The sequence below is a fragment of the Astatotilapia calliptera genome, chromosome 1 (genome assembly GCF_964374335.1).
Source record: "Astatotilapia calliptera chromosome 1, fAstCal68.1, whole genome shotgun sequence".
Classification (NCBI taxonomy): Eukaryota; Metazoa; Chordata; class Actinopteri; order Cichliformes; family Cichlidae; genus Astatotilapia; species Astatotilapia calliptera.
The window spans coordinates 5411316-5429632 of record NC_137422.1 but is presented as its reverse complement, the minus strand read 5'-3'; the positions used below and the strand labels follow the sequence as shown (position 1 = coordinate 5429632).

Here is an 18317-nt window from a genome sequence, read left to right as displayed (position 1 = left end):
GCTCTACGATGCCTTGCTATTAAAACGCGGAAGTCATGATTAGGCTGTATCATGCCGTCAGAAATAAAGAGCCAAGCTCGCCGTGAGCGCTTTCTACTAACATACAACGTCTGTTTCGGGACTTTTGGAGGAGTCTTGCGTGAGCGCAGTGTCCACTGTGGTCCGGGGCTGTGTGCGGTTAAAGGAAGCCTTCCTGCCTGGCATCTCAAGGTGAGCACGGGGGGAAAGCGCATAACTTACAGCCATATCTGGGCCGGGGCCCGTCTCCCTCCTCTGAAGTTGACATCCTCCTCTGTCGAGAAACGCGACTCTCTGCGCTCCACTGCAGTCACGAAGAAAAGTTGAAGCGCAACTTCAGTCCCAAACTCAACAGAACTTTGAAAAGAGCAACACGCCGAGAAAGAGCCGAAAGAAAAGCGCACAGGACCTTTCGGCCCTCTTGTTCCTCCTCTGCACAGTTTGAGTTGCGAGCTTTTTTTTCTTCTTCTTCTTCAAACCTCACTGATGTCACTGGGTGTGTTCTTCATAATCCTGAAGTATGCGTTTCAGGAAACACGGTTTAGCAGCCTGGGGCCGGCCAAGCTGCAGGCGCAGCGCCCCCTGCCGTCCACTCGAAGGCGGGATAGTGCAGGGAGGTTCCCAAGCGGAGGTCCGGGGACCCCAGGGGACCGGGGAAATCGCAATGACATGACAAAATGTTGCATTTTCCAAGAACCTTCCCGTCCAACCTGTAATCATGGGCAGTACATATAAGTCAGCATGTGTTAATGCGGATTTGACCCAAGTGTTCATCTGCAACAAACACTGGGGGGGGGAAAGGATGCTGTGACTTTCAGTTACTGGGATAACGATGTATTTACAGTAGAAAGCTGGAGTAATAGACACAATAAGATAAGATAAACCTTTATTAGTGCCACACGTGGGAAATTTGTTTGTTCACAGCAGAAAGTGGACAGTGCAAAGTTAAGAGCAGCAAAAATTAAGAAACCCCCCCCCCCCCCCCCAATAGAATAAAATAAGATAAACTAGAATAACATACCAAATACAATCAGAATGACAATGATAAAAATGGTTGGCGAATGTGCACAACCGCTAGAATCTTTTTCTGTCTTTCACCAAAAGGGAAAAACCACAGTGAAATATTAGGTTTGTGACAAATGTATTTGTTCTTTTTATGTATGTATAAATACTTTATTATCAGGCTGCAGGAGTGCGTCTGTGGCACTGCACACGAGTTTAAACATTCCTTTGAATTCACATTGTTTCACAAAGTATTTGGACCCTTGGTTTGAGTGCAAACATGTGGTAATTGTGAGGCACTCTAAAATATATTTATATATGTGTGTTACTTTAATGTTGCAGGGGAGATGATTTTAATGACTGAAATACTTCTGGGTAGCTTGATCCATAATAGTCACGTTTTAATAAGTTTGGATTTTAAAATGTGCAAAGACGTAAAAAGACTCTGGACGGTTCAAACCAGGATCTTTTTACTGTGAGGCAACAGTGCTAACCACCATATCTACCTATCTATATAATAAGATAAAATACATGTTTGTATAAAGTCTCACAGGCTAATTGGCTAAAACAGTTATCAGATTTAAAAAAAAACAAAAAACAAACAAACTTGCAGTTATACTGTTTCTATGGAAATTCAAGTCCACTTATCAGTCGCAAGCTGGCACTTAAAGTAAAGATCTTCTTATGTGAGCAATTTTAGTTAAATGTCATTGTGAGCAGACATGATAGAAGTGTTACGTTAGTGCAGAGCAGAGCAATAACTCTTATTAATAAACCACAGAACAACAAGCCTTCTTATAATTCCTTCTTTGTGCATAACTACAAGGTCAGCTGCTGACTCATTTTTCTCTGTTACTAAATTTAAAGGGGTTTTCCAGCAGTGCAGTAAGCGTCCCCTGAGAGGCCGCTGTCAGCAGCAGACTTTTGAGTTTCGGTGGCCGATACATTCACTGAAAAACGAGGCCCATGGTGCACACACACACGACTCGCTGGAGCTCAGAGCTTTTGTTGAGTTACAGTTCCAATCAAACGATGGTGAAAAGCAGACACAAGTTGGACTCAGCTTGTAGGAATCGATGCAAACACACAGTCTTCTTTAGAAGGATGAAAGCTTTATCGTTAAACCATTTACATTTTTTTTCTAAAATATTTCATAAAATTGTATTTAAAACGTATTATTGTGATAGACTGAAGCATGTCGTCGACGCCGTTAGGAATAGATTCTGTTATGTGGACGATAATAATGATAACAAACAACAAACAACAGATATTTATATTCATGCTGAATTAAGAATTTCATAAATTTTCCTTGCCATATGTATCTTGACAAAATTTTATCCCATTCATTAAACTGTTTCTGGTTAATTTCTATTGGTAATGTTTGGAATAAATATAATAATTTAGGAAGAATATTAATTTTAATTGAGTCTATTCTCGAATATAAACTTAAATATGGAATTAGATTCCATCTCGCTATATCTTCCTTAATTTTTTTTTGTATTGGTAAATAATTTCGTTCTAATAGTTCTGTAAGATCCTTCGGTATTATGACTCCTAGATATTTAAAGTACTCTGTTTGCCATGCTAATTGATACTTATTTTTAATTTCTTCTGATGGAATATAATTGTACTTAAGCAATTGTGTTTTACTCATATTAACCCTATATCCAGATAGTCGACCAAAGTATTCAAATGATTGCATTAATTTAGGTAAAGAATTTGATGGTTGACCCAAAAATATTAAACTATCATCTGCATAGCAGGCTAATTTATGCTCCTTTTCATGGATATTAATACCTTCTACTTCTTTATTTTGTCTTATATATTGAGCCAATGGTTCCAGATATAACGCAAATAATAATGGTGAGCACGCACAGCCATAGGTAGCCATTAATTTTAATCCTTGCCGTAGGGTTATCATAAAGTGCCTGTATTGTCTTAATTATATTTTCGTGAAAGCCAAATCTATGCAAGACTCGGTAAAGAAATTTCCAATTGACTGAATCGAATGCTTTTTCTGCATCGATACTGATTACCATTGCTTCTATTTCATTCTTTTGAATATGATTAATACTTTGTAATGTCCGTCGTACATTATCTTGTATTTGGCGCTCTCGGATAAAACCTGTTTGATCATTATGAATTAGATTAGGTAAGAAATTTTCTAGTCGTCTAGTCATGATAGATGTAAACAGCTTGTAATCTGTATTAAGAACAGATATTGGTCTATATGACGCACATTCTAATTTTTCCTTATTTTCTTTTGGGATGGCAGAGATAATCGCTTCTTTCCAGCTAGAAGGTACTTGAGCCTTCTTTAGGACCCAATTCATTGTTAGAAGCATCACTGGTATTAATTCTTCTTTTAGCTCCTTGTGCCATTCTGACGTATATCCATCTGATCCTGGAGATTTATTTATTTTAACTTTACTTATTGCTATTCTTAGTTCCTTTTCTGTTATATCTTCAATCAAAGTTTTATTCTGTTCTTCATTCAGTACTGGTAAATCAAGAGAATCTAAAAAACTGTTAATTTCAACTATACTCTCTGTGTTATTAGCATAAAGAGTCTTATAAAATGTTTCAAATGCACTCTGAACTTCTATTGGTTTATTTTTTATTAGTTTTGTCACTGGATGTTTGATTTTGTGAACTGTATTATCTGCTATTTTCTTTTTTAGTTTCCAGGCTAATACATTCATTGCTTTTGATCCTCCCTCATAATACCTTTGTTTAAGAAACATTAATTTTTTAAAATTTCATATGTGGTCAAATCATTTATTTCATTTCTTGTTTTCCTAATTTCCTCCAATATGTCCTGTGTTGTTTTTCTTTTATGCCTTTAGGCCCCGAATTAGATTTAAAACCCTACAACTTAACAAAGGAAAAGGGGGGTGGGGCTTACCTTCTCTTAGGGAATATTATTGGGCAGCACAATTAAGGCCTATGATATGCTGGTGTAATCCTTCATACGATGCTCAATGGAAAGCCATTGAGGAGGGTCTGACTTCCATCCCCATACAAGCTATTATAGCAGACAGAAGCTTGCAAAATTTAATAAAAACTATTGAAAATCCATGGATCAAGTTGACTTTTAAAATTTGGGAAACAGTAATAAAAGAATATAAACTAGAAGAGGATATAGCAGTTCTTAAGTGGTGTGCATATGACACACATTTTGCTCCAAATAAATTGGACACCAGATTCAAAGATTGGACATATAAAGGATTAACAGCTTTATGTATGGTAATGGAGGAAGGGAGACTAATTAGTTTTGATAAAATGAAAGATAAATATTCATTAGAAACACAGGATTTTTATAGATATCTACAGATGAGGCATTTTGTCAATAAAACGATAAAAGCTAAGGCTGAATTAAGTAAACAGCTGCTAGACGTATTTAAAAGGGCATATAGTTCAAATAAAAATAGAGGTATTATAGGTGACCTCTATAAAGGATTAACAAATATGAAATTACACTCAACCTTGTATATCAAAACAAAATGGGAAATGGAGGGAGGAATGGAGATAGAGGGGGAAGAATGGACAACAATATGGGCATATCAATGGAAATGTAGCAGCTCACAGAGCTGGAGGGAATTTGGGTGGAAATGCCTGATAAGATATTTTATTACACCTCACCAAAAATCTCACTATGAAGGTAACCCTCCCTCTTGCTGGAGAAATTGTGGAAATACAAATGCAATCACTATCATATTTTCTGGGACTGTCATGTTATTAAAACTTATTGGAAGGGAATACATGCAGCAATACAAGAGACATTTGGAAGATATTTACCTTTGGAAAGTAAAACTCTATTTTTTGGACTTATGCCAGAAGGATGGACAAAGAACGATAAATACTTGTTTAATATTTTACTGGCAGCTGGCAAAAAAGCCATCACAAAAAATGGCTTTCTTCAGAGAGCCCAACTATGAACATGTGGATGAACATCACATTGGACATTTACAGAATGGAGAAAATGACAGCAGATGTGAACTACAAGAGGGACCTGTTTGTATCACGATGGAAGAAATGGATGGACTACATTAGAAAACGCAGGGCAGTTTTTGCTTTTGCTTTAGATTTTGACTTTGTTAACTACTAGAAGACTAGAGGAAATATTAGTTACATTAATGGAAACAAAAACACTCCCTATATTTATTTATTTATTTTTCTTTCCTTTTTCTTTTTCCTTATGTATTTTTTATTTATGTTGTTTGTTGTTTCCTGTTTTGCTTCTTTTTCTTTTCTTCTTTTTCTTTTCTTCTTATTGTATGGATATTTTAGTTGTTTAAATATAGAAAAAAAGAAAAATATATATGTACTGAAAGATAGCTGAAGTTGATGGTATTGTATAGTGATTCTAAAATGTTAATAAAAAAAAAAAAAAGAATTTCATAAATACAGCTTCCCCACACCTGATTAATATCACTATTATACCCACTGTCAGTGTTATCAGGTCCTGCTGTGACGTGTCAAAATGTCTCTTGAAAACAACCATTATGGTACAATTTTTGTTAAGACTGTGGCCAAATACACTTCAAAAATATAGCTTTTGTGTCATCCTCCTTGTAGAAACACTTAAATATTCCTGATACTTATTTAAACACACGTGGAAATCACTGTCAAGTTTGTCTTCGTTCTCCAAAATCAGCCAGGACAGCAATGACAAGTTTCTTTGGAAAAGGGGGCCTGGAAAAATCAAAGCATGGATAAAAAAGCTTGTTTGTTTAGAGTTGAAGCAACTTTTTAAAAAGGCAGTCAAACGTTCCAACAAGCTTTTATTATGCCCCCCCCCCCCCCCCAAAAAAAGGGGGGTGGGACATGAATAAACTAGTAATAATGGTGCACTCAAAAAATAATATTCCTCCAATTGATCCCTTCTTTTCCACTTATCCTATTCAGGGTGTAGGAAAGCGGCTGGAGCCAGTCTCGGGTGGTGCTGGGTCAGATGGTGGATTCAAACCCAGGTCCTTGTTGCTGTAAGGCATCACCGTGCCCTAAGGTTGTAACCTACACAGCTCTATTTACTAAAAGACGCAGAGCTCCAATAAGGCCCCCCTGACACTGGATGAGCTGTTTCTCTACTCACACACACACTCAGCAGAAATGTAAATCAATGGGCTGAAGGTTTGGGTCTGATCGGTGTTGTTCTACACTCTGCAGGGGCACATCTTTCCTGTGGGGCCAACAGCCTGAGTAATGGCTTCATTTACAGTATTCACAGTTAACAGGCTGTCACATCTGCAGCAGGATGACTTGCAGCTATTTGTGGGGTTGTAATTCTCACCGACTTGTATCATCAGTACAGAGAGCCAGTCTTTGTTTTGTCAGTGTAATGTAAAATAAACGCTCAATAGTATTGACCCCAAACCTCTCTCTCACACACACACACACACACACACACACACACACACACACACACACACACACACACACACACACACACACACACAGAGGCTCTCATTTTTGCTTCTGCTTCTCAGCCTCTAACAGTTATGGATCTTTTGGCCTGTATTGCTTCTTGTACTGTCACTGCTCTGATGCATTCCGCAAATTATTATTTAAAAGATGATCTTGCTGGGTGGCAGTCAGGTTGGTAGACAGGCGACTAAACATGTTTGAAAGGGTGAGAGGTGAGTTTACAGGAAACAAAGGAATGATGAGTGAGGTGCAGGTAGAGAAACTGGGATAAGGTGGAGTGGGTGTGTCAGACAGGTGACTGGGAGGAGAGTGAGGGCCTCTGCAGGGTGGAAGCAGGGATATAAACTGTAACACTGCTCACCTCTGCCTAAAGAGTTAAGGAGAAATAATCCAGCCATAACAGTTTGATCCAGGGCCGTTTCAGGCCACAGCTCCATGAAAACGCTTCTGCTCTTCTTACCGAGGAAGAATTTCTTACTTGTGTTTGTTAGACTTGAAGTAAGAATGCAGAAGTGGCAGTTTTACACACAGTGGTGTTGAAGGTAATTCTCTCAACTGTGTGTGATGTTTTCTGATGTAATCTAAAATATATATTTATATATAAGTACCTGCCCTACAACACAATTCATATGAAAATAAATATTTAAAATATGAATATTTTATTCAGGATGTAATTTGATGTGACTAAATGATAACTTCGTTGTGATACATGGCGGTGCTACAACAGTAAAAGTTATTTTGATGGGCAAAGACGTTCAGAATGAAAATCCCTCCTTCCTTTATCACACAGGAAATGAAGTAAGCAGGTAATCAGGGATGATGCTGGAGGGATGAGGTTTCTAGACATTTAAACGTGTGTGTGTGTTTACACATGATGTGTGAGTTCCTCGTGGTCTAACCAAAAGAGGGAGGAGAGTGGGCTTCTCGTGCTTCTGCCCCCCCTCCCCTTCAGTATTTTCCGGTATGGTAGTCTCGCAGCGGCCTCCCGGGCGGGGCTGTGTGAACCGGTATAAGAGGGGACATGGTCCGGAGGGTGGAGGGAGAGTCACCTGTAGACCTGTTGCGACACTGTGCTCCTCAGCCTCTAATCTGCTGCCTCCCACTGGGACCTCCGCCCTCCCGCTTCACCGCCACCAGCACCATGGATAGCTCCGGGATGCTCCGCGGGCTGCTGCTCGTCGGCCTGCTGTCCGTCCTGTGCCACGGCCAGGCATCACGGGAAGTCTCCGCAGAAGACTTTGGAGAGAAGAAACAAGAAGCAGCTGTAGACAGAGACCTGGTGAGTATCTGCAGAGCTGTGAGTTTATGGAGGAAGGCCACAGTGAGGGAGGGAGCAGTTTAATGATAAAGCTGAGAGACGCCAAATAACTAAGAAAAGAAAATATCGTTTTGAGTACAAACTCAGAATTCTGGACGGATGCTGTAAACTACATAGAATAGAATAGAATAGAATTCAACTTTATTGTCATTGCACATGCACAGGTACAGGGCAACGAAATGCAGTTTGCATCCATCCAGAAGTGCTTTAGTGATATAGATATATTACAATATATATTAGCAATAATATAGATATGTGAGTATATTACAGAAATGGGTCTATTATGGTATGTTATAATGTACACGGTATGAAGTATGTTGTGAATATTCTATAACTATAAGTATGTACAGGCTGTAGTGAGTACAAGCTATGTACAGGATATGAACAGGATATAAATATGAAAAACTATACAGAATATGAAATAAATAACTTTACAGAATCTGGGATATACAGCTATACAGAAATGGGAACTATGCAAGTTGTAAACAGTTGTAGGATTAAAGATTATCGAATGTACATGTGAGGTATAAACTGTTTGTGAGGCACAAATACTCAAATCAACATAAACACGTAGGATCCAAATAAAGCGCATTTCATTTGCATGCGATTCTCTCACTTCCACGCTGCTTAAACACAATCAGAATAAACAGAAGTAAAAGTTTGCAGACTTATGCAATATTCCCGGATTTCCTATGACAGCAACTGTTAACTGTCACATCAGCTGCTTTTCTGTCTGCTGTATGTCTTTGGGTTTCAGTGGGGATGCAGCTGCACGTCACAGTTTTGTTTTTTTTTTCGTGAAACTTAAGTGTGATTTACTTGACCCTCGGAGGTTTCTGGTGGCCAAAATGATGGCTCACGTTGTCAATAATTAGAACCATGTTTTTCTTTGATCCGTGAACAATGATGAAGTATTTTTTTTAATAGAAAGAAAAAAAAAGTTACATTAAATTATCAACACATGTACTGCACAACGGCTCGTTATATTAATAGTCACGCTGTAAATAACGTCAAACTGAGAGGTGATTATAATGGTCACTTTTGTCTGTTTTGCCTGTTTATCATCATAAGTTGTTGCTGTGGTTAGTTATGAACGTTTTGCCATTTAGCATATGGCATGATAAGCATAATAAACAAAAGCTTTATTATAAAAGCTGAACAGCTTTTCAGAGAGTTCAGTTGAAATTTAGTAAATTGCGTTCTTTCTATTTAATTGCATTTGTATCCTTTGTCATGTGTCTAATTTTTTTTCCAACTGCAAACATATAAACTCATAAATTCATGATTCATATGATTCAAATGAACCTGGACATGTTTTAGTTTGCTGGAATAAAGTTACAGTATCAAAAAATTATCTCACTGTAGTCTTAGTAGTAACTCTGTAACATAATTGTGTTATTAACATGAATAACGCTGACAGTGCAGTGTTACAAATGCTAACACGTTTAACATTTAACTCTAACCTGAGTGAAACTGACTGAAAGGGTAACACAGCTCATAGTGTAGCGTTAACACTCTATCACAGTTAGTTTGACACTTTTGTTTTTATTGTGTATCTTCTGGCTTCATTAAAAAGTTTGAGCACGAATAAATGTGCAAAAGTATCAAAAAGTGGATGAATGTTATTTAAATCAAACTTTTTCTGTTGTTCTGTGCTGAGCAGCTAGAGGCACTGGACGTGCTCCTGGGCAGAAACCATAATCAAGTCTCCTCCCCTGAGAAAAGAGGAAGCATCCCACTGGTAACGTCACTCCCCCCCCCCCCGTTTTAACATTAATGCACCGTGGCTCTAAGGACGTCATTTAGTCTCGGCTTGTAAGACGAGTCATTAATATGTACTGCGTACATCACTGCTGTTTAATTAAAGCGTATGGAAAATATACCTGCCAGTAATTAAAAGATAACAAGGGAATGCCAACAACACTCTTTCATTCAGTGCAATTACAGACTAATCAAGGCTGCTGCCCAACTCCAATTAGCTGAGAGAGGGAAACTGGAAAGCTGCAAACAGCTTTCAATCCTCCTGTCTCCTCACACAAAATAAGTCAGCCTGTTTCCTACAGGCCCAGCTGGAGGTAATGGATGGCATTTAATTACAGCGCTGAAGAATGATTCATCTTCTTCTTTCTGTTAAATAAATTGAATAACTGTTCGCAAAGTAATGAAGTTTTTGTGCGCAAATAACAGAATAAAAAATAAATATCCTCCCTGACAGATGTGAAAGCTCATAGTTCTTTTTGCAGCTGTTTCCACATTCAAAGATAAATAAGTAAACTCGCTCAGAGTAACAAGTCTGTGTCTTCCTGCTCCCCTCAGTGCGGGTTGGGGAACCGGTGTGCCATGAAGTACGGGCCTCGCATCGGGAAGCTCTGCGACTGTGGAAGAGGAGCCAACTGCAACTCCTACCTCCTCAAGTGCATCTAAACCGCCCAGGGCTCTCCTTTAATTTGTCACCTCTGCTATGCCAAACACATCCTTCAGCACAGCTCCCATAAACCAACCCTTTCATTTATAGTCATAGCTGTTGTTAAACAGTTGTCGCCTGAGGATAAGCATGGATTTTGTACTGCTGACAGTACTGAATATGTTGTGTTTAATGTAAATGTTTCATCTTCAATAAACACGTCAACATATAATTTGTTTTTTTTGTTATTTCTTGGTCCGTGTCGCTCGCCCTTTGTCATTCAGGTTACTGTGTGTTTTTATATTGGAGATGAGAACATGTTGTATAAAGCTTGTTTGGATTCGTTTTTATTGGCACTGCAGCCATTACACTACACAGGAAGTTTGCTCAGCTGGAAGGACAGCACTGTGCAAATTCAAGCTCTTCAATGTAGCTGGAGTGTGTCCAGTAACGATACACATTTATTCTGGTTTCAGAGGCCTTTCGGGCCAGTGGAGAATGCATACGTAGGAGGTTTCAAACTTGGGAAAAGCCTTAAAAGTATAATGTACTGACACGCTGGTTTATTTGTTTATGTAGAAACTTCAATTCAATTCAGTTTTATTTATATAGCGTCAAATCACAACAACAGTCGCCCCAAGGCGCTTTATATTGTACAGTATATCCTATAATAATAGATACAGAGAAAAACCCAACAATCATATGACCCCCTATATGAGCAAGCACTTTGGTGACAGTGGGAAGGAAAAACTCCCTTTTAACAGGAAGAAACCTCCGGCAGAACCAGGCTCAGGGAGGGGCGGGGCCATCTGCTGCGACCGGTTGGGGTGAGAGAAGTAGAGACAGGATAAAGACATGCTGTGGAAGAGAGACAGAGGTTAATAACAGATATGATTCAATGCAGAGAGGTCTGTTAATACATAGTGAGGGAGAAAGGTGACTGGAAAGGAAAAACTCAATGCATCATGGGAATCCCCGGCAGCCTACGTCTATTGCAGCATAATTAAGGGAGGATTCAGGGTCACCTGGTCCAGCCCTAACTATATGCTTTAGCAAAAAGGAAAGTTTGAAGCCTAATCTTGAAAGTAGAGATTGTGTCTGTCTCCTGAATCCAAACTGGAAGCTGGTTCCACAGAAGAGGGGCCTGAAAACTGAAGGCTCTCCCTCCCATTCTACTTTTAAATACTCTAGGAACAACAAGTAGGCCTGCAGAGCGAGAGCGAAGTGCTCTAATAGGGTGATATGGTACTACAAGGTCATTAAGATAAGATGGGGCCTGATTATTTAAGACCTTGTATGTGAGGAGCAGGATTTTGAATTCTGGATTTAACAGGGAGCCAATGAAGGGAAGCCAAAACAGGAGAAATCTGCTCTCTCCCTTTCAAGGATGCCAATGTTCACATTTTGGACAGAGAGGACAGATGGTTTGAAAGAGGAGTGAAAGAAGCCATCTATGTCCACTGTGAGCGACCATCTTTGAACAGAGGCGGGGGTTTACGACACCAACTCTCTGCCATCTATAATCCAGTTTTGAGATCCCTTCCCAGACGCCTTAACGCCCACTCACATCCTGGGCCATCTGACCTCAGGAATTCGCATGATAAGGTGGGGCCAGGTTTCACAATGAACTCACCCGAAACTCTGACTGATTGGGACCCACGCCGAGTTCGACACGTTGGCTCAGGCGATTAGAGGATCATCAGGGGGTCCTTTTGTCCTTCTGTGGGGGGATACTCCCACTAGGTTTATATCTGGGACTCTCCACCATTTGACCTTAGAACTGAAGAAACTTCTCGGATGAGAGGTGAAACGTCTTCAAGTAACTTAAAGAAGTCCAGACGCTTTTCTTTGCAAGCTCCTTTGAATATTTGTTTAATATGTGCATTGAAGGACATGTCCTGGTCAAAAATGACTCCAAGGTTCCTCACAGTGTTACTGGAGGCCAAGGTAATGCCATCCAGAGTAAGAATCTGGTTAGATACTATATTTCTAAGATTTTCGGGGCCGAGTACAATAACCTCAGTTTGATCTGAATTAAGAAGCAGAAAGTTAGCGGCCATCCAGGTCTTTATGTCTTTAAGACATTCCTGCAGTTTAACTAATTGGTGTGTGTTATCTGGCTTCATAGATAGATAGAGCTGGGTGTCATCTGCATAGCAGTGAAAATTTATGCTATGTCTTCTAATGATGCTGCCTAAGGGAAGCATGTATAATGTAAACAGAATACAACTTAGACTCACATTAGTGTCAGGTGTGTTAAAGGTGTTTTAACTTCGTGTAACAAAGAAGACGATTAAAAGACGAACTGTTGCCAGAATAAAGTTGGTAGCACACACTGCCATTTCTAAGTAACCACAGCTTATAACAGGCACGACATACTGTGCAGTTACCATTGACTCAGAGCTCTTTTGTTGTTGTTTTTATATATTTCTGGGAATATTCATGGGAATTGAAAATGAGCACTTAAATCAGTAAAAAAAAAAAAGTCTATAAACACACAAACACAAACTGTAATATACAATGACAATGAGAATGATAGTGAAGATGTTCATTATTTCCAGCAGAATCACAACAACACCATCAATCATCTGGAATCATATTTCAATGCAGATGATTACTTTAAACCCAATATTCACTCTTGTTTTTGCTCTATTAGCATCACCACCCAAGTACACTGTGTAGATAACTACACATTACACCTACAGGAGTTGTTTGGCAATGGAAACCCTGCTATGATGTTCGAGGCACACACTTTTTGTGTTTGGAAATCTGCAGTTAGTGAGTCAGCAGAGCGTTGGCAACTTGTATGCACTATACACCTCTGCAACAAAACTCTATAATTTTATATGATCAGTCACTTCTTGGCTAAGCTGCTCCTAAACGACTGTGAAACATCTAAATTTCACAAACTGGTGGCACCGTCTTACAGGACCATGCCAGAATTCAAAAACACATTCTTTGAAACATGTTGGCAACGGCTGCATGGCTACAAGCTGGAGTTGATACCTGTGGCAATGAGACTGAAAATGTCTGGACTCAGTAAGAGATGTGGCCTGACACAACGTCCACACCGTGTACAGCCTTTTACCCTTCACTGGCTCCGCCTGTGAGCTGCAGTGATTGGGTACAACGATTACTTTTTTAAGAGTTAAAAGGCTTAAACCCCCCATAGTGCTGCAGACACAAGGACAACTTGTGTTCCTGACGAGGGGAAGCCTCTTCCACACAGTCTATCTGGATCATTGTTATTATTATATTGTTAATATACTGTTTGGTAGATATTCATTTATAAAATAAGTCAGAATTTGAAGCAGAATATTTCTGCAGTGTATTACAGGGTGTGTCACATAACTTCTACAAGCAGTTGTCTTCATGTTTTGTTTTTAACCCTCCAGTGCAGGAGCCATTAAACAGCTCCTGCACTGGACTCCTGCAGGACTGTGGCTTTAAAGGTTGATGGAGACCCTCTGCTGGCTGATGCTGCTTGGGCTGGAGCCAAGTGCAACATGCTTATTAAGCCCAAAGTGGAAACAGACCAAAGAAAAACAAATCAGCGTGACGGCTCATCATTTATAAATGCTTATTTATAACTGCCCTTTCCTAAACTTTTATTCTTGCTCTTTCCAGAGCCTGTGCACCCTGCTGCGTGACACATTTAACCACAGCTTGGAACAAATGTAGTGTGTTCATAATATTTGGCTGTATTTAGTCACAAACTGTGACAAATAAAAGCACACTGTCCAGCTGCGCCAAAGATATGTACAGTAATGCTGCAAACATGTGGCCTGCAGCCAACAGATACATGCTTTTCATTCATCCTCCTAATCCGCCATGAAAAACCGAGGAGCTCATTTAAAGTTCTTTGGCTTCCTCTGCTTCTGTTGAAGAGATAGCAGACAAACAGCCCTGTAATGCGTCCCCTGTCCAACGGCTGAAGAAATTTAACCTGCATTAAAAAACAAGTCAATCAACAGTGGATGAAAAGCTTCTGTTTTTAATTATTGCAAACAGTGTGTACCATGTGTCCCCAATAAGGCAACCTTACCTGTGAATTTTAACATGTAACATGGGAGTGTATGGAGATGCACTGCCTTTTAAAATTAGCCTGAAGTCTCATTAGAGGAACCACATGTTTTGGTACTTCCACACTGACTTAAAATGTAAGCCACGTAAATGTTTTCACAGGGGTCTGTGAAAAACCAAGAACACCCCACGATTCAGTAGATTGTAGAACCATGTTTAGTTGAAGTGATGATATTCTGTATGACTGTATCATGTCTCTGACATCACTGCGGAGGAGGCCCTCTCTTCTGCTAACAGCCCACCGTTACCAGTAGCAGGGCCTAATGTAGCCTCGGAGTAGTAATCTGGCCTGCAGGAGGACTAAAAAGGTCTGGAAAGCTCACAGTTTCACACACTGTTTTAGTTTGTAGTTTTCAGACTTCACATCGCTCTCTGTGGTGCCCTTATACTCTTCAGCACCTGGAAATATTGTTAAAGTTCTTATTAAAGCAACATCCTGCCTGATAAGGAATCTATATATCTGTGTCCTATTGCCCAAAATTATTGTGTGCTGGACTGTACTGGGACAGTGGCTGCTGTCGTCACAACCCCAGTGATGTTTCAAATAAGGTTTTTTTTCCAGCATTAAATCTGTTACACCACATTCACTCTGTCCTGGTTTCTTCCAGCCTCATGACTAACCTGGGTTCTCTTAAAGTGGTGCCAACTTGATGAAAAAAGCTCTTTTTTTGTACAGTTGTGAAGCACAATAGAGAGAGCTGTTTTACAGCAGACAGAAAGCTGTTGTTTCCACTCCCCACCCAGGTAATGTGATCCGTTCCCGACTAGATGGCGTGATTCAAAGATAATAAACTAACTGCTACAATGACTCACATGAAACATAAAAAGAAATAAAAGTCACTATTATTCTTTGTCTGTGATGTTGAAAGTCTTTAGTCTGTAAGAAACACATCATCGCTGCGTGTGCTTTTAGATCTGGGACAAACGAACAACTGCAAAATGTTATGTTGATGACTTGGCTTGGATTTTCTTTTTTTAGAAAGTTTTATTCATGTTATAATTCATACATTTACAGCAATGGCAGCCACAGAGCAGAAGAGATGCATCTGCCTGCAAGAAATGAGCAAATGTGTTCATGCTGACTTTAATCTGAATTACATGATTAATGATCACTGGCTACATTTGTGTAGATTAGATTGTCAGATGAAATACACAACATCCCTGCATTAGCTATAATAATCCAGGGCAGCCTTAAATACCACAGTGCTCACTGAGCCCATCAGGATCAGGATCAGGATCAGAATCAGGATCAGGATCAGGATCAGTGATCACTGGATCACATGGAGCAGTGCTCGTGATGATGTAAGTTTTTGACCTACGTAATGTTATCAGTATCTAACATTACCTCAGAGTTACCTCAGGCCATTATCAGGCCCACTGTATAACATAATGGGCTTTTGTTAAAGCGGCTGGTGTGTCCCAGTTACACACAAAGTACGTTGATGCATGACGTGCGCGGTACATATGGAGAGTCACGCACATTAACATAAAGTATTTTAAGAATGAATTATTAATTGTGAAACAATTATTCACTTTATATTCATTCATAAATTAAGTTTTGATGTCTAATACTTATTTATACACTAATGAAGCAATTTATTATTTAAACACTGGATTGTCAGCAAAAATTAGGAAGTATAAATGTTTCTAAATGAGCTATTAATCCATTCATAAATAGTTCAAATGGAAAAGGGATTTACAAAAAAACACTCAATAAAAGCTTCATTTAAAATATAGAAAACATATATCTACATAAACGTATTTAGGCGCTATACACGAGCGCCTATATATATTTACATATATATGTATATATATATATTTACATATATATATACATATATATGTAAATATATATATATATATATACATATATATATATTTACATATATATGTATATATATATATATATATATTTACATATATACATATACAGATATATCCGTGCTACTTTGATCTTGCCCTCTAGCCTCCTTCTCCATGGAGGGTACTGCCCCTTGTGGCTCTTCAACTTGTAGCCAAGCATCTCACTGATCACTGCTGCCGTATTGTAGATCAGCTTGTTAGTGTCGGTAATCGTGGTTGTAGGTATTGTCCGTAGTGCTGCATTAACATCATCTAGCAGACCTTCTGAGGGTAAATATGTATATATGTGTGTGTGTGTGTGTGTGTGTGTGTGTGGTCCGCGTCAAGCTTGGCCATGATCCTATTTTTCAGGTCAGTTCCTCTCGCACTCAACGATCCTTCTCCTATCGCACTTGGGGCTATGTAGCCAATCTCGGGTGGGGGTGATGATATCTCCTCCCTGACCTGGCGTCCTGACTAGCCGTCTGTGTGCATGGGTGTTGGACTTCCTCACTGGCAGAACTCAGGTGGTGAGGGTGGGCAGGTGCTTCTCCAACAGCATCACCATCAACACAGGAGCACCTCAGGGATGTGTCCTCTCGCCACTGCTCTACTCCCTCTACACTTCAGACTGTGTGGCCACCCATGGCTCCAACACCATTGTGAAGTTTGCTGACGACACAGTGGTGTTGGGTGCCATCTCCAACAACGATGAGGCGGCCTACATGGATGAAGTGAAGAATCTGGCATCGTGGTGCCAGGACAACCACCTCCAGCTGAACGTCAGCAAGACCAAGGAGCTGGTGGTGGACTTCAGAAGGGGTCAGCACAGAGACTACAAGCCCATTATCATCAATGGAGCTCCAGTGGAGAGGGTGCAGTCCTTCAAGTATCTTGGTGTCCACATCTCCTCAGACCTGACATGGGCTGCCCACATTCAGGTCCAGACCAAAAAGGCTAGGCAGCGCCTGTATCACCTACGACAACTGAGGAAGTTCAGGGTCTCTCCAAAGATCCTCAGGATTTTCTATACAGGCGCTGTGGAGAGCATCCTCACACAGAACATGACATCGTGGTTTGGGAACAGCTGTGTGAAGGACCAAAAAGCTCTCCAGAGAGTGATCCGTACAGCAGAACGCTGCTGCAGGATTGCTCTCCCCCCGCTTCAGGACACCTACACCAGGAGATGCCGGACTAGAGCAGCGCAGATACTGAAGGACCCGTCCCATCCTGGCAACAAACTGTTCCAACTTCTGCAATCTGGTAGAAGGTTCCGCATCTTCCGGGCAAGGACAGAGAGACTCAAGAGGAGCTTCTATCCCCAAGCCATCCGTGCCCTAAACACACACACCCGCCCTCTCACATCATCACAGCATCTATAATTGACTGAGACAGGACTCTTCCAGACACTAAACCAAGGCACAATGTACATTTCAATTCCTTTAATTTTAAATATGTTTATATTGTCTATCCTGTAAAATAGTCAGATATCTATTCATATTAATGTACAGAATTCACCTGCTTGCTGCTACTACTGCACATTCACCCAGTGTATATACTATATATATATATATATATATATATATATATATATATATATATATATATATATATATATATATATATATATATATATATCCCTCCTGCCATCCTTTAAAAAACTCACACCCATCACCCTAGGGACCATTCTCAGCCACGCCATAAAAAGACCATATATCCATATTTTATTCCACTTTAAATTAGCCAACCTTGTAAAACTACTTCTCCCTGAAATATTCATGTAAAGTTTTAATTATATTTTCGTTGTTTTAACCCTTCAAATCCCAGTGTTATTACATGAGCGCCCTGTGTTATAAGCCCCAAAAACCAAAAAACGAAACTAAATATTTCCACAAAAAACCAGTTGAAGTAATATGTGATTGTCATTATAAGTAGGCCTTTAGATGGACCAAAGATTGGCACCAACATACATTTTGACCTGCCATTATTTTTTTTGCATTTTTTTTGCAATTTAAAAATTAAAACTTCAAGGCCCTGAGTCTTCATTGACATCCAAGAAAAGAAGAAAAAATAAAATCATATGATGATAATTTGGGGTTGAAAAATAGCGTTTATAATGGAAGTCAATGGGCAGAAAATGGTCCCCAGGGTGATGGGTGTGGGGATTTCTGCTGCTCAGCCATTTTAGGCTGATTTAAGGAATTCACACTGGAATATTAACAT

At 39.7% G+C, this 18317-nt stretch overlaps 2 protein-coding genes and 1 long non-coding RNA gene across 3 annotated transcripts in view; 2 read left to right on the top strand and 1 right to left on the bottom strand.

The window, feature by feature from the left end:
- iqgap1 (IQ motif containing GTPase activating protein 1) overlaps positions 1 to 539 on the bottom strand; it is a 43362-nt gene extending 42823 nt beyond the window's left edge. Inside the window, exon 1 of the mRNA XM_026149414.2 lies at positions 241 to 539. Within this exon, the coding sequence (XP_026005199.2) occupies positions 241 to 286 (46 nt within the window). The 5' untranslated portion in view covers positions 287 to 539. The remainder of the gene's footprint in view (positions 1 to 240) is intronic.
- LOC145428855 (uncharacterized) lies at positions 38 to 6396 on the top strand. The gene is made up of 2 exons (XR_013909191.1): positions 38 to 210; positions 5929 to 6396. It is a non-coding gene; the product is annotated as an uncharacterized LOC145428855 (long non-coding RNA).
- Positions 6397 to 7340: 944 nt separating this feature from the next.
- Positions 7341 to 10401, top strand: cartl (cocaine- and amphetamine-regulated transcript-like). The gene is made up of 3 exons (XM_026149533.2): positions 7341 to 7726; positions 9429 to 9506; positions 10082 to 10401. The coding sequence occupies exons 1-3, from the start codon at positions 7469 to 7471 to the stop codon at positions 10187 to 10189; spliced, it is 444 nt and encodes a 147-aa protein (XP_026005318.1). The 5' UTR covers positions 7341 to 7468; the 3' UTR covers positions 10190 to 10401.
- Positions 10402 to 18317: the final 7916 nt, after the last annotated feature.